The sequence below is a fragment of the Ambystoma mexicanum genome, chromosome 8 (assembly GCF_040938575.1).
Source record: "Ambystoma mexicanum isolate Mex_15411 chromosome 8, UKY_AmexF1_1, whole genome shotgun sequence".
Classification (NCBI taxonomy): Eukaryota; Metazoa; Chordata; class Amphibia; order Caudata; family Ambystomatidae; genus Ambystoma; species Ambystoma mexicanum.
In genome coordinates this window covers 84,452,039-84,472,355 of record NC_090929.1, presented here as the reverse complement: position 1 = coordinate 84,472,355, position 20,317 = coordinate 84,452,039, and the positions used below count along the sequence as shown (strand labels likewise).

At 46.5% G+C, this 20,317-nt stretch overlaps 1 protein-coding gene across 1 annotated transcript in view; it reads right to left on the bottom strand.

The window, feature by feature from the left end:
- The window catches only part of CACFD1 (calcium channel flower domain containing 1), a 107,543-nt gene that overhangs the window by 58,216 nt on the left and 29,010 nt on the right, over positions 1-20,317 (bottom strand). Inside the window, exon 2 of the mRNA XM_069609356.1 lies at positions 19,641-19,713. Within this exon, the coding sequence (XP_069465457.1) occupies positions 19,641-19,713 (73 nt within the window). The remainder of the gene's footprint in view (positions 1-19,640; positions 19,714-20,317) is intronic.

Sequence of the window (20,317 nt, the reverse complement as noted above, 5' to 3'; positions counted from 1 at the left end):
TCTTCTGGAAGAACAAGGTATAAAGGATCAGCATAATGTAAACACGACTTAATTAAGGCATTAATTTGGCTAATCTGTGTTGTAATGAGAAGTGCTTAGGTGTTTCCTTTTCTATTTCTACTGAAAAGGCCTGCAGAATGCCTCCGAAACCCCAACACAATGTGCAGCATCTTTTCTACTCAGATTATACAACTGGTGGCTACACATCGTTTGGAATAACACCCTAATAAAACACAATACAATGCAACATGCAAATTGTGACGAATCCTTGGATGTCGTCCCTTCTCCGATAGGGGAGCACCCTTATCCTGTGGCCAGGGCAGCGAGGTCACAGTACAATAATCTCCCCGGGGGTTGTGCACCGTAGGAGGTTCAAAGGAGATGGGAAAACATGCATGGGATGAGGGAGGACATTGTAGGAGAGACTCAGTATATTTCTACCCCTGTCCCATCTCCCTCACACTCTTACCCTCTCCAGAATTCTGGAATCCTCATACTGTCTTCCCCTAAAAAGTACCGAGACGAAAAAGAACAGTCATGACATCTTAAAGAAATGTACTGAGACGAAGAAGATGCAGAGTGCGGAAGAGCACCTCACAGAACCACAGTGAGCATACCAGCCTATTCGATCTAGCCGAACCGGCTATAGAATAAAGGGGGAAAAAATTGACTTCCAACGGGAACCAGTCCTTCAGCAGAAGCGAGGAAAGGCACTGTGTCTGCAATACACTGGGAGAAAGCTGGGATGCCAAAGAAGAAGCCAAGAGCTCAGGAATCAGTCCTAACACGCAGGAAGGGAGGGAAGACTGGCGGATGCAGGCAACAGGCTATACTGATGCTTGGAAGCGCAACGTCTTCCTGAGGGACGGTCGGTGCTGCATAGCTGTCGCAGACCAAACAAAGCCTTCCAAGTCCCATGAGTACCAAAGCTGATGGAGGAAGCTGGGAGAAGGTGGATGCCTTCGCGAACCAAGCAAACAGATACACAAAGGAGCAGGGATATGCTGGGAACCCAAAAAAAGGGTGGCAAGCAGAAAAGAGGGAGAAACACCCCAAACCTAGCTCTGATGAGCAGACGAGGTGGTAGCAAGTAGAAGAGAGGGAGAAATACCCTGAACCTAGTGTCTGGGACCCTTGAGAGTAACATTAAAGAAACTTGTGCATCTATGATCATGTATGGTAGTGCTTAGCAGGAGAGTAAACCAAGTCAGCCAAGAAAGAGAAGTGCCGAAGACAGGCGAATCTGGGACTCGCACCCAAAACAGAAATACATCAGTTGCTCATCTTCATAGTCCGAGTACCTGGGAGAAAGGTGAACCAAGTTGGCAGAGCAATAGATAGTACTTGCAGGAGAGTACACCAAGTCTACCTAGAAAGGGAATCGTTGAAATGAAGCGTTTTTGGGACTCGCACCCACATAAAAAGGACAGTTGTTACTTCCCTTTATAGTCACAGTACCAGGGAGAAGAGTTGGCTGTGCAATGGAAGAGACACCTGGGGAAGGGAGACAGCCCCTGGTATTGTGAACATTGGGGCAAAGCTAAGAAGGGGAGACATTCTCTTAGCTCTTTCAGGAAGTGGAAAAGGAACCACAGGAAAGAAGTCATTAACCCTGGGACTTCTAAACACTGAGAAGTCACAAGAAGGGAGACGTACTATTGGCCCATGTGGAACTTCCATTGTTTTTGCACCATTTGGAACTTTGAAAAGAACTATGAAGGATCTGCTGAGAAGACAACCCCTTTTGCACTTCGTACTGAAGTGTTAGTGTGAGGACTAGAGCTAGGGTTTTTGACGCGTGGACTGATCTTTATTTTGACATCCTGATGGACCCATCTGATATTTCTGTTGAGGCAGGGAACCCCCACTACACCTCCCCCCCTCCTAGTGTTAGGGCTAGTGAGGCCTTTCCCACCAACCCCATTTTCATAAAAGTCTGTAGCAACAAATGCCACCTGGGTGTCGATCTCTCACTACTGCACCCTGTTGAGATTCATGCAGACCCCACCATAATCCTGCCTAAAGTCTCCTCCCAGGGAGCCAGGAGAGGGCATCATCTTCCTGATCCCAATCATGGCGGGGGTGTATAGTGGGAGGATCACCTGGGTGTCGATCTCTCACTACTGCACCCTGTGGAGAATCATGCAGAAGCCACCATAATCCTGCCTAAAGTCTCCTCCCAGGGGGCCAGGAGAGGGCATCATCTTCCTGATCCCAATCATGGCGGGGGTGTATTGTGGGAGGATCACCTGGGTGTAGAGACGGCCCAGAACAGTGGGAAGATTGCGCAGGGTGAGCCATGGTATTTTCTCTCTGAGGAAGATACTCTTACTACCTTTCCAGAAGAGATTATGGCGTGTTGTCGCTTCGATACCTTTCAGCCTAAAGTTAACACTAAGGTAGTAAAAACTAAGGTTTCTAAGGTTGAACCTTCTAAATCTGTTATATCAAAGGAACACGCCTTCTTTATCTCCAAACTTGGGTGCCCAACCTCAATACCCAGGGTACACCACTAGGAGCGGTGAACGCATCGCTTTCTTTCTCCAAATTGTCTCTATAAAGGTTAACCCCTACAATCCCTCTTCTAAAAACATCAAGCGAAGTAAAATCACTATTAAAAGTAGAAAGGACGAAGAACAAACCCAATTTCTATTAAAATGGGCGACATGTTCCAGAATCCCTCAGGTACTAACGAAGAAAAGGGCTGAAGAGGCATGCAAAGGTAAAGGACAGGCAAGCAGGGTCAGGCAATTAACTCCAAGGTCCTGCACCTGAAAACAATTGCCCCACCTGAGAGGCATAAAGGTCTGCACCTAGAAAGAGCAGCAGAAAGAAGCTGGAAGGTCGGCAGTATTAGCAGAAGCCGAGCACGAGGCTGGCAGTTCACTAGGAATTGTGTCCACAGAAGGCACGCCGGGACGAGAGAAGAGCAAATTCCACCTGCAGGTTCTGAGTTGGTCCTGTGCTCACAAACCCCGTTTGCCTGTAGCTGCATTGAAAGAGACTGGGAGAAGATCGCTGTCTTTCCAGATGCGCCCGATTGCTGTGAATGCAGAGCTGAAGTTGTGCATCTACCCAGGGCAATTTGCAGAAGCAAGCCAGGAGAAAAGGAGAGACTGTGGATCTGAGACACCCGTTCTGCAGAGGGGTGTGGGTCGCAAGAGTGCCTGCAGCAGTAGAAGCAGAAAGAAAGTCGCAAAGTGGAAGTAGCCCGCAAACGCTGCGACTTTGGATCCGGTGAGTGATGCTCCATACTCATCACCAGAAACTCCTCGTCGTTAACTGTGGGCAGCTGAATTAACACTCGTGTTGAAGAGCAAGTAAAGTTGTTTGTAATAGTGGGAATTCTTTACAACAAAGGGAAATTGTATCACACGCTTCTACGGCACAAGTTAAGGTGCTTGCGTAGAAAGAAACACTTTATATTTCCATTGTTTTATTTAATTCATTATATTTCCATTGTTTTATTTAATTCATTACCAGAGTGGTCACATGTCTCTTATTAAGGGTAGGTAATCACTTCAGTAGCAGCAGCTGACTTTGCCAAAGTGTTACTGTTTCCCGATCCATAATAAAGCAGAACGCTGCCTGAATAAAAGGGAACGCAAGTAATTAAGCTGAAGTTAATCATCAAAGAGTGATCACGTGTACCTACATTTGTTTTTAAAGTGAATACTTAGAAGTCGTAGAAATGACTGAAGTCACGAAAAGAACAAGCATTACCCACGCCAGTAGACCAATCGTTTTTAAGGTGATACCAGCCCAATTAAAATCTGAACACCGATGTTTTGAAGTTGTTGAAGCCTTATAAACCCAGAGATCTCTGATAGAAGGGTTTTGTTTAGTGCGAGGGCCAGCTTTGTGTATTCTAGGAGATTTTCCCTTAGATTCCAGACTAGGTAGGGAATCCCCTGGTAGAGTAGGCTTAGTTAGGGTTACTTTTGATTTATTTTGTTAAAATAAAATGTCAAATATTGAGAAAACTACAAGCAGGTATTCACCTCGCATTATTAATCCCTCATAACCCTCAAAATACACTTGAAGCGGAAAACAAACTAATAAGTAATTGTATTTAGCCAATTCGAATTATGTTCAGATTAACACAACGGTTGCCTTTACTGCTATGATTTTTATTTTAGCCAGACAGGGCGGCACCAGGACAAAAAATTGATAAAAATGCCCAAAAAGTACAACCGCACAGATGGAGATACACATATCCTGCCCCCCAGCCCCACACACTAGATGAGCGGGAGCAATTTCCTCAAACAGGACACAAAGATCAGTGTCACGTAGAAGATTATTGCATTCAAACAGCGAAATATCCTCACACGGACATCGGAAATGGAAGTGGCAACTTCCACTTGGCGCTCTGCTTCTCCCAAAAAGTTAACAGTGTTCAAAGCCATCAGTCGCTCTGCTACAGTAGAGCTAACCAGATCCTGGTTCTGGTGTGACTGGACTATTGTAATATCATGTGCGCCAGCCTTTCCAAATTCAAAGACAAGCCTCAGAGTGCTGTGATAAATCTGGCAATGTCATCCCAGGGAAAGTGTCTCCCCGTGTGGCCAGGGAAAGGCAGAAGCTACCCGATTCTGGTGTGGCTATCTGGGGGAGGAACACGTGGGGGGAGACAACCCTCGTGGGAGTGGAGGGGGACTCACCAGGTGATAGTGGTCAAGTGGCACAGCGAGTAGAGCGCTCGCTTTGACATCCGTGCAAAGCATGTTAACACAGGTTCGAATCCCGGCGGGGCCAAACTCAGCCTTTCATCCTTCCGAGGTCGATAAACGAACACCACACACCGTGGGCAATAATAAGCAGCGCTCAGATACCTGAGGGTTCGTAGCGCTATATAAATGCCTAATTATTATTATTATTATTATATATCCCCTTGTCCCCTAGAACCAGACTACCCCCCCACACCTTAATTCCACAAGCCACTACGGCATACTGCAATGTTAAATATCCTAGAGATAAAAATGTATACAGCTGGTATAGTCGTTCTTCCCCATATATTGTTTATGAAGGTGCTGATAATCAACTTAAATTGGACCGGATAGGTAACTCTAACCCCTCATTTGTCATAGGCAAGGAAAATAAGGAGACGAGGAAGAGGGCTAGAGTAATGACGTTTGCTAGAGCAGGAAATCCAACAGTGTGTTCTAGCCTTTGGAAGACATTAACCAATGGCAGGAGATTTAAAATGACAGCAGTGAGGCCAGAAAAAGAGACTACTACCGACGTCGATCGAGACAGGGAAGGGAAGCAGATTGCTGCAGAAAGCTGAAGGCGAACGGGAGACGCAGTCCCATGTAACCGAGACACTGCGTTCATTGCATTTGTGCCTACAACAGCAGAGCACTGCCAAATGCAGGAGATAGCAAGGCAGGAACCAGAGATTTGGCTGGAGGCTCGCACAGCTACCCAGACCATGTGTTTGCCGTACTTGTGCCTGGGTCAGTGGAGCGCTGCCAAACACAGGAGGCAGCAAAGCGGGAACCCGAGGGACGGTGAGAGACGCCCACAGCTACCCAGACAGTAGTAGCTTGAGTGGTCGAACTCAAGGGATGCCGAAAGAGACAAGTAAGCCCAATGAGGGAAATTGGGACACCGGGCACTCAAGGGCTGAAGCCGCGTACCGCTGATAAAGGTGGAAAGCCCAAGCAAGGGAGCAGGGAGTGTGAAACCAAGCGAAGAAACTAGAATACCAAAAAGTGGATAGCTGTCCCATTACATATGTGAATTGATCAGATGGATAAGGCAAAAGCTGATACCTGCCATAATGATAGTCTGGGACCCACACCAAAATGTGTTGAACTTGGTGAGAAATAACAGGAGAGTGTACCAGTCTAAAAGAGGAAAACAGATGCACTCAGTGGTTTGTTGCAGGAATAGTCAAAGTTTGCAAGCTCAAGGGAAGGCCCATAACACCTTCTACCCCCTCTTGGGGCCATCCACGGAATGTCCTGGCAGGGGAGTATACCAGGCAATGTGACTGCAAATCAGGAGACCCACACCCAATTACAAATAAAGAGGTATACAAGTAAGAGGTGCCAGATGAGGAAAGGCAGCCTATTAGATGTATATGAAACCCAGGGAAAGGAACCAAAGCCCCTTGGGCTAGTAAAGTGATTAAACTGTGGAGAGCCAAGCGGAGGAAAAGAACGCTTCAGTGTGTGAAGTTTAGGCGAAGGGAGCCATAGCCCCTGGATTGGATTATTGCATATTTCTGGGAAAGAGAATTGCGGTTAAAAGCTGAGAGACTAAGAGGATGGGAGTCTCCTACCCCCTCCAACCCCTACCCCCCTCCCGAGGTCTGTGAAAACGTGTGCAACTTGGAACATTTATTTGTACACCTTTTGAACTTTGTGTTAGAACACTGGAAAACCTACAGATGGCCAATTTAAAGACATTACCCCTTTGCATATTTCTAAGTTTAGCTTGTAAGGGTCAGGATAGGATTTTGGACACAGGACGGAGAACTCTTATTTTTGGACATTCTGACACGGACATCCTTTAGTTTCGCTCAGGCAGGGAAGGCCCTCATAGTTACTCCTGATTCACTGCAGTGCGCAATCAGACAGAAAGACTAGCCTTAAACCCAAGTAAATCACTTGCTGGCTCCTGATGATTTTAGGATTACACTGAAATCCCTTTCCAACATGCACAGGGCTTTCTAGATGGCACAAAAGGTCCAGAAAATCAGCAGAGACTGCCCACTTTATATTTTCACTCAATCTGCTGTAGAAACCAACCTCTCGAATATTCAAAAAAGGGTTCATATCTTTTAGAAGGAGGAAAAGACCAACATAGCACCCCCTACTAGCCAAACCGCCTCTTCCCCCGTCACATCCACAGCTCCCTCATGCCGATTAAATACGAATACATGCAAAAATGAAGCATTCATTAGAAAGCTGTGAATGAATTCAAACCATTGGCAATTCTCTAGGAAACCATGAAGACAATCGTTTTTCTGCCTGCCACACCATTACATAAGGGGAAACATATTCAATTCATGTACGCCTGCAGTAAGGTGTAGCTTCGGTCTGTAGGCACAGTAAGCTACAGACCCACCTGTCCCACCCAAGGTAACATAACACTGAAGTGTGATATCTGGAAGGTTTTCTATTAATCTAACACACTACCATTACATTGGGCAACCCTCCAGACCTTCGTTTATCAGACGGGGTTGCCATTACAGAAGAAGGCGATCCCTTGCTTGTGGGGTTTCTTGCGATCCTGTCCAGAAGGGATGTGACCTATCAGTTCACGTTAGTATTCATCCAAAGCCTTCGAGCCGCCATTCTTCAGTTTTGCTTTACTCTGAAATGAGCATGGCAATTAAAATGACCAACGACTTCCTATGGCACTCTCCTAATTATCCTCATTGGTCTGTGAATGCAGTGTGAACAATTTAAATGAAAATAAACATAAACCTAAACAAACTAAGTTGGCACTGGAGTAAGGGTCACAGTGCTCCCGAAAAAGTCAAAGAGGCAGAAAAGGTAGGTCTGCTTGGTTTCAAACAGGAGTATAGGAGAAAAAGAGAGGGCAAGAAAACTTCAGGAGATGCATGCAAGGGGGCGAAGCAAAGAAGGAAAGGTTTAGAAAGAAAAGGTTATGAATGCTGGGGGGCGTGGCTATCTAGCCATGAAGTAGGACGTGTCTGAAGAGCTGCCCCTTGTGAGCCGACACTGATCCGGCAAAAACACGCGGAAAAATGACACACGGCACCCACAAATTGAAGCATGGATGTCGGAACAGGTGCTCTGTATTAATTGAAACCTGCAAGTGAATTGGAATTGGCGGAGAGGAAATATAAGCTTCTTTGGTGAGCGGCCGCACTGAAATAAAGAGATACAAAATGGCAGCTAACAAAGGAATTGTGCCCGTTGTGGTGTAAGCCACCGTAGAGACCCGAGCGGCGAGTGGCGAAGGCTGGAGGAACTGATCGAATTGTACGGCGCCTGCTGTTTGAATTGTGCTAATACTGCAGTGTCCATTGCTGCACTGGGAGTGGGAGCGCTTGGCACCGCCGACATGGTGCTTGCCGTGCGTGGGTGCCTGAATACTGCAGCGGCAAGCATATGCTGGGATAAATATGGTCTGGACGGCGACGGCTGCAGCGGTGCCCGTGCCGACTGACGGTCCATGCGGTTCAGGAGAACCCAGCACGGACCGCATGGTGCGCCTTTGCTGAGGGGTGATCAGCTGCTGAGCGGGGCCGGCGAAGCGTACACATTGTTGCGCAGACACAACAAAAGACCCGCGCTGTGCGAGGAAGCCAGCGCAAACTCACTGCTACTAATTACACGGAACCGTCGAGTCGGAGCGGGTGCAGCGGAAACATTGTTTCGCTTAAGACCAGGCTGGGGAAGTGAAAACGTCACCCTCACGAACACAGGGCGGCGTAGACACGGGAGCGAGGTGTGCGGCAGATATATGCTGCACTTCACTATCAAAAGCCAATTATGCTGTAAGCCCTGCTTGCCTGGCAACATTACAATGGGAATCGTTGCCCTGCGTGCCCGACCAGCCGCAATAGAACGCCTTGCTGATTTCACTCGAAGACAGAGGCTCGAGATGTACTGGCCTTTGGTATGACTGGTGTTAAAAGAGGCGCAAGCATTGAAGGTGGTCGCACAAGACCACTGCATTGTACATCACATAATAGCCAGTACCTGAGAAGAACCACGCCCGACTCATCCTGGGCGGTCGCATGCACTGCATGAAGGAGTCCGTCGGGTGGGCCATTGACACAACAGGCAGACCCTCGCTGAGGGGGGAGGCACTCTATGCACAGGCGGACGACCGCCCAAGCCACAAATTGCAACCGTGGTGGAATCATTAGAAAGTTACAAAAGTTGAGTCTGGACACGTGCGCTGTTGGATACGTAGGAGGTTGCAACCCATCTGAAGCACAATTTGGCGCATCGCACTACCAGCTTTAGGCTTTGGACGATAGTGTTACCAAACTATAGCTGTTCTTGTGGGATCACAACCAAATGAGCTAACTTGGCTGGCACGCTGCTACAGTACCGGACCTAGCCACACAGGCGAGACTGAACGATGGCGGCAAGAGGAGCTAAGCCCAAGGCCAAACAACCCACAATTGAGGTCTTTGCTAAGACTCATCAGACCCCTGCTTCATCAGCGCAGGGCGCAGTGGTTGCGCCGGAGGGAGATACCCCTCTGAAGGGAAACCATCAGATCCTAGAAGCTGTAACTGAGCTGAAGGCGGCATGGGGAATAACAATGACGGACCTCCGGACTGCATTGGAGGCCAAAATAGATGCGTTAGGAATAGAAGTTGCCCTACTGTGACAAGATGTTAGAGCGCTTGCGGAGAGAACGAGTGGCCTGGAAAGTGTGGTGAAAACGAATACAGAAGCCAGCACAAGCAATACAAAGGAGGTCCATATACTGAAACAGCAAGTGGCTAACCTCGAGAATCGAGCGGAGGCGGCAGAGGGAAGGGCGAGACGTAACATTCGTGTGGTCGGCCTGCCTGAAGGGGAAGAGGGTCAGGACCCCACAGACTATGTGGAAAATATGATCCTGCAGGAAATAGGGGCTGACAAATTTTCACAGGGATTTACGCTTGAGCGGGCTCACTGAGCTTTGATGAGGAGACCGCAGCCTGGGGCTCCCCCCAGGGCAATAATTGCAAAGGTCCTGAACTATAAAGATAGAGAAAAGATTCCTGAATATTTTCGCAAAGGAGGAACGATAGAAAGAGCATCTGCAACCGTCACTGCGTATCCGGATTACCCCATGTTAGTGCAGAGGCAGCGATACAGCTATGTGGCAGTCAAGAGGAGGCTGCGCACAGCCGGAATTAAGTACGTTATTATATCCTGCGAAGCTCAAGGTCTTGCATAAAAGCAGGGCGTTTTTATTTTCCACTCTTCAGAGGAAGCGGCAGCATGGTTGGACTTGCAGGGCTGTCCAGAGCGAGGAGAGGAACAGAACCTTGAGGAGCACGATAAGTGATGAGCATTCTTTTTGTAGAGCGGAAGCATAAAGGGGGGGCAGGGGGGAAGAGTCCCATAGAAGGCTATGATATAAATAGTTGAACTGTACTACCTTGGGACATGCTGCATTTGTTGGACTGGATTATAGTACGTAACGTATACATGTAAACTGGGTAGCATGAAGCGTGTGGAACCTGAAGCAAACTGGAGCAGCAGGATGATGGCACCCTACCCCTGAGGAATAGTAATAAGGTAGCCACTAGGGCGACTACCCTGCTGAGCTGCGAGTACAGGCTATTGCCAGAAAGGGCTAGATGCGGGGGTGATTGAGATCCAGGGAGGGAGCTGGGCAACAGTTGGGGAGGGTGTTGGGGCGAGGGGAGTTGGGGTGTTTGATGTGTGTTTGGTTAGGGGAGTTTTTAGTGGGGATGGTGTGTTTTTAGTTAAGGGAAGATCAAACTGGGAAACAAGCCTATATAGACTGAGATGGAACTTCGATCTGGACTGCACCAGTGGGAGGAGGGGTGGAACTCGAACAGGCCATGGGGGACCTTAAAGTAATTACCTGGAATGTTAGGGGGCTTAACAGCTATTTAAAGAGGAACAAGGTCATGCTGTACCTGTGTAGGCAAAAGATAGACATAGCATTGCTGCAGGAGACTCACCTGACACGGGATAAGATGGAGATGATTGCAAAGAAATGGAAGGGAGTTGTGGCGGGCTCATCATATTCTTCCTATGCTAGAGGAGTGCTTATCTGGGTGGCGCCGCATGTCCCGTTTCAGCTGTTGCAGGAGATAGCTGAGACGGACGGGAGGATGGTTATAATGAGGGGATTGGTGGAAAACAGGGAGATAAGTATCGCCCCGAAACAAAATACAGCGGCATACTTCAGAACACTGTGTACCAACCTTAGCATGTGTATGGGGAGTGCGGTGATCTGGGGTACTTTAGAGGGGGGACTTTAACTGTGTATTAAACCGTAAGGTGGATAGATCAGATGGGAAGATGGACACATCCGCCCCAGCTGCTAAAGCCCTGCAGATATTGCTGGATGACTTTGCTTTGGGTGATGTGTGGAGGATGAGACACCCCCAGGAAAGGCAATACACGCATTATTCTGCCCCGCAGCAGTTACATACGAGGTTGGACTAGGTCTTTGCTACACCAGAGGTAATAACAGAAATTACACAAGCAGAATATAAAGCAAGGGTCCTTTCGGACCACTCGCCCTTTATCCTCGGATGGCAACACCGCCCCCCTAAAGCAAGGATTCCGATATGGTCCTCCGAGCGAAGGCACTGAGAGAGCCCTTTTTCAGAGAGGACATGAGGGAGGAGATTATAAACTATTTTGAAACGAATACTGGCAGTGTGGACTCGGCGGGCATATTGTGGGAAGCCTTTAAGGTTTTGATGAGAGGGGTGCCATAGCAAAATCTAAAGGTCTGCAGGGAGGGATCCTGGCTGACCTACGGGAAACAGAAGGGGAACTAGAAAAGGCATTGAGGGGTGGAGGTAATACTAAGGAAGACATGGAATTGATACTCTGACTGCAACAGAAATGCGCGGGTCACTGGGAAAGACTGTGCAACTTCAACTATAAAAAATATATAGAGAGACAGCATGCGGGAGGGGATAAACCAGGGATGCTCTTGGCATGGTTATATAAGAGCAAGACCCCCAGACCTATGATTAGAACAATAACGAGGGAAGACGGTAGTGTGGCTGACACCCAAGAGGAAGTTAATCAGGAATTTGCAGACTATTATAGGTTACTATATGGAGATGATGGGGAGAGTAGCTGCACAATGATAACGGAAACACTGGAGGATATAGGACTACCAAAGATAAGTGCTGAGGAAAGAGAGGAGCTAGACGCACCAATTACGTTGGAGGAGCTAGAAGAGGTGGCGAGGCAGTTGCCCACTAGTAATACTCGGGGGCTGATGGACTCCCAAGTAAATTTTATAAAGTATACAAAGAAGAGGTGCTCCCCCCCACCACTGTTAGGTGGAAAGATTGCCAGGGTCAGTTAGAGAAGCGATTATAATACCGCTTCCCAAACCTAACAAGCCTGGACATAGCTGCGGTTCATATAGACCTTTGTCGGTGTTGAATCAAGACGGCAAGATATTGACGGCTGTGTTGGCAAACAGACTGAGGAGGGTTATTGGTAAACTAATACACCCCGATCAGACGGGCTATGTCCCAAATAGGACTATATCCAATAACCATAGATGACTCCAGCGAGTTATTGAGTTTGGAAACGAGAACGAGGGTGAAATGGCAATTGTGCCTTTGGATGCAATAAAGGCCTTCGACTCGGTCAAGTGGCCATGGCTGCTGGCAGCCCTGGCGGGCTATGGGATGGGGCCTGGATATATACAGTGGGCAAGAATGCTACATAGTGAACCGCTAGCCAGAGTAAAAACGGGAGCAGTGATATCGGAAAGATGGCAGCTCCGCAGATGTACCAGACAAGGATGTCCGTGGTCTCCAATGCTCTACATATTGGCCCTGGAGCCCCTAGCAATATACTTGAGACAACATTATGACATCATGACATCATAGGCATTGCTGTGGGAGGGGAACGACATTTGATCTCTCTATACGCGGATGGCATGCTGCTGTATTTGAAGCACACAGAAGAAAATCGCCAGTACATTTTAGAAGTGATGGAGAGATATACGGAGTTGTCTGGTATAGCAGTGAACCCTCAGAAATCTAGCTTGTTCCCATTAGGGGGATACAAAGGGATTCCAGTGGGACAGTTACCAGTGTTTCAGGTGCCATGGGCGGTTAGCACATTTCGCTATTTAGGAATAGATGTATACCACACAGTGGAAGAGGAGCATATGCGCAACACGGAGGTAGCCATTAAGAATGAGGTTCTGGGTGAAGCTACCATTGGCAATGATGGGACGCGGGGCAATGATAAAGATGGTGGTCCTACCTAGGCTCCTGCACTATTTTGGGAATATACCATACCTGATACCCAAGAAGTTCTTCATTAAACTGAACAGTATGTGCAGGGATTTCCTGTGGCATGGCATGCAAAATAGAGTGGCACTATGGAAGCTACAGAACTTTTATGAGAAAGGGGGGATAAAACTGCCCAATTATGAGGTCTATTATGTAGAAAGCCAACTGCAGTATGTTGCCAAATGGCTTTCAGATTAAAGGACCCCCGAATCCAGGTTGTTTGGACAAGACTGCGCCCCGTTTTACCTGAAAGAGATGATGTGGTTGCCCATGACAGAAATGGAAGGGCGTCCCAATGTGATGATACTTGGGTGGAAGATGTGGCGCAAGGCATGACAGATGATGGAGAACCCAACCCCATGGTTCACCGCAGGTGCCACTAGTGGCACTGGCAGGGGGAGAAAAGCAGCTACAGATGATAATCAGGAACCACTGGGAACCGGTTGGGCTAGCAACAATGGAAGACATCTGGCGAGAGGGATCATTCATGGATTTTGGGGTGCTGGGGGAGGAAACCGGGTTACACACGGGCCAGTATATTATGCATCACAGAATGGTGCAGAAAATTAAGAGAATGTGGCCCGAAATGGTACTGGAGGAAGAACCAGATGCTACCATAGACATAACATACGACATAGCAGAGGGGGGACATGAGATATCTAGAATATACGAGATGATGATGTCTAAGGTTGGGAAGGAAGTAGCGCAATTGAGACAAGACTGGGAAGCGGAAGTAGGAGCCCCGATGGAGGACGGGATGTGGGAACGGGCCCAGGGGTACCATAAGAAGGGGTCGAGGAATGCGAGATTAAAGCAGATACAACTGTATATTACGCATAGGGCGTATATGAACCCCAGAGAATATCTAGGTTTGAAAATGCAGGACGGCCAGCATGCCCTAAATGTGATGAAGAAAAGGCGGGCATGGTACACATGTTTTTGTCATGCCCGGTTATTGAGCGTTTCTGGAGTGAAGTGGCACAAAATCTAGCAGAGGAGGGGGGTCAAGATTGTGGTGGATACAGTGTGGGCCTGTTTGTTGGGGGTGGGGGGTTCCACAGATCACAGAAACTCAAGCATGTGAGTAAACTGAAAGATTTGGCATATGTGCCTGCAAAAAGGAGAATTGCAATGGGGTGGAAGACATGCCACAGACCGCGAGTAGAAGTGTGGTGGAAAGATTTGCAGAAATGGGCAGATGCAGAAACCATGGTTTGGCAAGAAGCCAGCAGTGTAGGGGGAGAGGAGGAGACAGAGACCCCGATGGCCTGGAAATTATTAATAGCGGAGTTGTTTGGGTCAATACAAGACCCAATAGAACCCATGGAAAGTGAAACTCTACCACAAGATGCAGGAACCGAATGTGGGAAGTAATGGGCCCGAAAAGAGGGGGTGGAATAAGGTAAGCAGTGAATAGAATTAAGTAATGTACAATTGGACTGTTGATATATGCACTGCATGTTTGATTTGTATTGTTTGAAGAAACTAATAAAAATTTTTAAAAATAAAAAAAAAAGGTTATGAATGCTTACCCGAAATGCAGGAGGGTTTCAAGGCTATTTAGTGCTGCAGGAAGTTGAAGGCACTGTAAAAGAGGTCTGAAGAGCTGATGGCTTTCAATGGTAACATTAGATTTTATCATCATGTACCATCTTTTTCTGGCCTTTGTAAGGAAGGCATGGTATCAAAGTAAGAGACAAGTGATCACAGTTCAAGGGTGCTTATTAAACTGGAAATGGGTGAGATAAACGCCTAATAGAAACCTAAATCTAAGATGGGAGCAACTACGACCATCAAATAATAATAATACTGTCCAAGTGGAGTCTAGTCAAATAAAAGGGCCTATACTAAGAAACCTATTGCCAATCTTTAGTGTGGGATAATGTTCAGAAGAAAAGAAAGAAGTGTTCACAAAATTATGAGTCAGAATGTTATGGCCGGGGTCTCCCTTCTCCATGTTTTTAGCACAGGACAAGGCGGGACTCTCTAGCACAGCACACTCCGGGGCTTCTCCTGCGCTCTGAAACACTTGTGTACGAGCAAAATACAAATACAATATCAGATCACATCATATCCTGCACAAGTTTACAGTTCCTTTTCTCGGTATCAGGGCCTACTGTGCCCAAATCTCTTCTCATGCAAAGTCTCTTGCTTCAGAGGGCCTGATGCGCCAAAACAAAAGCTTCTTCTGTTAACCTTTACGTCAGGCGATTACCCTTCACCCTTCACCCTTCGATCCCCCTCAGCCGGGCTTCGATAATTCTCTCAGTCGTCAGCCTTCCTCAGTCAGACTCAGACCGACCAGAACACATGCCAATTTAAACAGACTTCCTAAGGACTGTCTCGTCTTGCTGCGTCACTCTGTTAGTCTACGGTAAGTGCAGGCTTCATACCGTCACAGTTCACATGGTGTTCCCTGTGTTCCCCTCAGCAAGGCACAAACGCTGGATTCACAATATCAAAAGTTCTGCAATGTGTCAAGGACTTTCGATTGTACATGGGATTTGGCTTGACCCTTGTATGACCACCTTAACACCTTATACAGGCCTTCCCTATGGCCTCTTGGTACTTGTACTTTATTTACTAACAATGTTCAACACAATCTCCTTCTTCAGGAGAGGGGTATCAACCAGAGACCTTTGAATGGCCACATTGCGCCGGACCATCTCTTGTACCAAGTTTGTTTGCCAAAAGACCTGGTGTTGATTTATCTTCTTGTGTTGCCACTGCAACCTTGAGCCTAAAACAGTCCGGTTGACTATCGGGTCCTTATGACTCACCGGCTGTGCTAAACTTGTTGGCGGTTCCTTTGCTGCTGGACTCAAGGACGGTACCCCGATGGCAACCACGTCTGACTACCCAGTATATCAGTGCGGGAGTGTGCCCTGTACCGCTGGCATCCGTTACACCATTTGCCAGCTGCGATTCCCGGTCTTATGTTGCTTTCATCCGAGGGTTCGCGGGTCTGGGTTGAAGAGGCCATGGCCAACTCCCTTCTTGATGTCCTTTCAGGTCTCGCCGCCTTTCTCCTCTGTTTGAACTGCCGTCCTGGAATAGTTGCTTCCTCGTGCGTTCGGCCTTGCTCGTAGTGTACACTTGTGCTCCGCCTTTTATCTCTATGGGGAAGGGAAAGGGTAGTCTGTGTGTAGTTGTCGGTAATGGCCCAACTCTGCCGGACCCTTGTGTTGGGACATGTCGGGTAAACGGCTCGGGTATTAGTCCGTTGTCGTTAACGCTGTAAGTGTTTGTGGTGGAAAGGGGGGGGGTTTAGAGTTTCTACGTATCCTACTAGGCAGGATGGGGAAAAGGTGTCTCAGGGAAGGGGAATACCGCGTCTCAACCCTCAGTGTCCCACTTCCACTCCCCAAAGATCCCTCATCCAGGTAATCCTCCGACACTGGTCCACCCCGATGAACTGGATCCTATAGCGATGGCCGTGTCCTGTCCACCTGGATGACAGATCCCTGTGTACTAGCGAGTGAGACACCTTCCAGTTTCTCACACCTTCCAACCTTTACTTCCTTTGAGTATGCTTGTTCTTCCTTCTCTGCCCCTTTTCGATCTCGCTTCTTGTTGTGCATCGTCCCCACACCCAGCCAGTGATTTTCTGGACCATCTTGATATCCTTACTTCTTCCTTCTTTGTCACATTTTTTTCCTTTTGGGTGACTTCCCTTCTTCTAATCCTTCCAGCTCTCAGTTCTTATCCCTTGGATCACTTTTTACTTTCCTTTTCCCTCCCTCTCCCTTTGCTCTTTCTACTACTCCTTCTTAACCTACTTTTACTCGTCATAATCTTCGTTCCTTTAACTATCTTTTCTTTCTTCCCTTCCATCCCATTCCTACTTTCTCTTATCAGTCTCATGGTGTGGCTGCTAGTACCCTCCATTCTATTTTGCTGCCTGTACTTGATACCGTCTCTACTCTTTATTCTTTTACTCCACCTCGTCAGCCTTGGCTTACTTGTGATGTTATCTCCCTTCACTGCCGTCTGCGTAAAGCTGACCGGCACTGGAAAAAATCCAGATCACTGCCTGATCTTGCGGCACTTTCATCTTTACGCTCCTCTTTTGACTCTGCCTTACTTGAGCCAAAAAAATGAAAAATAGAATTCATACTTTTCGGATCAATTTCTCTTTCTCACCATCCTTGTTGTCTTTTCCAACTTCTCCACAACATCCCGTCTCCTAAATCTGCTGACCCGTCCCTCCTTTCATCTCTATCTTCCTCTGAGTTTGCTAGTTACTTCACATCTCAAGTTGCTAATTTCCATCCTGCTTTTGCTTCTTCTCCCACCACTCCTCCACCTTCCTCTTTTTCCAGTTTGCTTTCATCCTTTTATCATCATTCTCTGCTCTTACCGATTCGGCTACTTCTGCCCCGTGGACTGCCCCTTCTGACCCGTGGTCATCCAATGGGGTCTTGTGATCCTCTTCCCTTTTCTCTAATTCCACAGGCCTATCCCCATCTTCTTCCATATCTTCCTTAATTAATTCTTCTCTTTCTAACTCATGTTTCCTTGCTACCTTTACGCAATTCTACAGATTATAAAAAAATGACTCGGCCATTCCACTCCTGCTAATTTTCGCCCAATTCCACTTATTCCCTCTATATATATTTTTGAGCGGGCTACACATGCCCAGGTTGCTAGTTTCCTTAATCTTAATTCTCTTCTACAACCTCTCCAATCAGGACTCCGTCCTTCTCATTCTACAGAGACTGCTCTCTTGCATGTCTCCAACTCCCTGCTCGTCATTCTAAGTTCTCCTCTATACTTTTTCTTCTCGATCGACCTGCAGCATTCGATACGGTTGATCACACTCTTATTTCCTCCCCTTCTTTGGGTATTACTGGGTTTGTCCTTGAATGGTTCCACTCCCATCTTTCTCATCGGTCCTATTCTGTAACTTGGGCTGGACACACCTCTTCCTCACTTACGATGTCCCTCAAGGTTCTGTACTTGGTCCTCTCCTTTTCTCTCGCTACACTACCCCACTCTCTGCTCTTATTTCTTCATTCATCTTTCCTGCACTCCACTGTATCAACTTGCCTTTCTGCCGTCCAAAACAGGAGGTCTCCTCATTTTCTACACCTCAGTCCTTCTAAGACTGAGGTTCTGTTTTTTCCGGCTTCAACTATTCAGTCTACTCTTCCTCGTCTCTTCCCTAGTCTCATTCTATTCTCCCTCTCGAACTCTCTGATCAAAGAATCGGCTTCTAACTGTCCCCAAATCCGCCCGGTGCTTCTACTAGTTTCCAATCTTTTGCCCTCTTTGCCCCTAAACACTGGAATTCTCTGTCTGCTCTTCTTCATCTGTTTGTATTTTTCAATCTACCTTGAAAGCTCATCTTTGCTCCCTTCTTTCTACTTAGTGACTTTGTTTCTCTCCCCCTCTTTCTGCGTTTAGTTGCTTTTTGCATTAATATGTACATTGTACTGTTTTCTAATATTTTATAACAATGCTTTTGGCAAAAGGCACTTTGTAAATTCAATAAATTAAATGAAAAATGGTGAGGATCCAAACCATGACTGCTTTTAAAAGGTGAGGCCCAGTATCTTGAATTAGATTCCGGCAAATGCCAGGAACCAGTGTAGGCTTCTCAGATGGCTAAGACAGAGTGGAGTTTCTTTAAACTAAAGATCAGTTGGCCACCTGTGTTCTGGAGCTTTTTGCACATTTAATTTGGTAGGCAGTGAGGCCTGTATAGAAAGTAATGCATTATAACAACCTTGAATCAACATGTGCTCAGACTACAATGGGGTAAACTTCCTGAGAGATTTAGGGGAGAATTGGTCATGGTAGATTCATCTTGAAAGAGTATTTGACCATGGCACAGATTTGACAGTTCAAGCTCATTTTGGCATCTCAAGCAGCTGAACAGCAGTGGTTGGAAATTGGAGGGGGACACAGAGTGCCTGGGGTGACAGGAGATAATCAATTGATTTGGAGCCTACGTTTCAGTAAAAAGAGGCTAAACATTTAATCACCTTGGCACTCAAAACCCAACAAACAGCTTTCACATTTCCAAAACATTAGTGGTAGGTCACTGCCATAACAGTGTGTTGCTGGTGCCAGCGTGGCAGAGCAATCTGCCATTCCCACACTGAAACAGACTTGGATTTGCAGATCCCAGAATCCAGCCACATGCACAAAGGTTATTCAAAATTACTCAAAAGATCTGCATAATAAATTGGGTTTCCAGAGGACGTAATGGTGTGAGAAACACCATGTGTTAGCATACAAAGCAGATAACCAGAGATTTCAGTTTTTATACGAGAACCTGGTCACTACACATCTCAACACGCCCCATGCTCCAGATCATGTTGCTTGCACACCAGAAGCAAGACTTGTATTCCGATGAAGGTCGTCTTCAATTTGTGAGCTTAAACAAGACTTTCAAAATATGTGAAATTCTATTTGTGATGACATCTGATAAATAGTGAGTGGAGAGTAGGCCACTGTGAAGCAGCACCAAGTGAAGTAACTACACCCTGGCTGGAGCAGACAAAAGCAGAGGGGAAGGTGGATTCCAGATTTTATGCAAGAGGAAGGTCACTTCTCAGTTATCAGTACCTGAAATGAATTCTCATTTCGCAGAGGGGATGCCAATTTTGGATCCCCTGCACAGAACTGCTTTAAAAGCACTGCATTTGAAAAATAAGGACTACTGCTTGGCACTTACATCATCCAGACCCCAGCAGCTATGTTCAGAGGGTTGATTGTGATACAGTTCCAGAGGCCCGCCACTGCACATGCTGGAAAAAAAAAGATTCAGTCATAAAGGAGCAGAGAATTAACATGGTATACAGGAGTCTTAAAGGGGACACTTGTCATGTCGGTCTAAATAGATAAGCAGGTCCCTCCTTCTTGCATGGCTCGAAACTCCATCGTTCATATGAGACAGCTGTCCAGGGCACCAGTCAAATTCCAAGATGTGGACACAAACGAATAATAAATTCAAGAATCTATATGTTAGGGTACATTATGCAACACATGTTCATGCATCAGTTTCCTACTTATATAGTTTTTTTTTATTTTTGTTTATGGTTTTTAAAACCTTTACAAAATACTTAAAATGTATATGTAATTTCAGTATACAATACAACAGTAAAAGTGAACAACAAATACATCAGAAAATAGTTAATCGTTCATAAAAAACATTTTCGACTAAATCCTAAACATAAAAAAGTTACAATGTTTAACCAATACTCAACATATATCGATAAGCATTTGCATATAAATATAAAGAATTGTGAAAGGATGCAAAAAGCAATGTGCAAAGTATTAGAATAAATAAGATAAAGTCGAAAAAACTAAATAATCAAAAGGTAATACATCAGTAGCTAGCAACAGGAATCA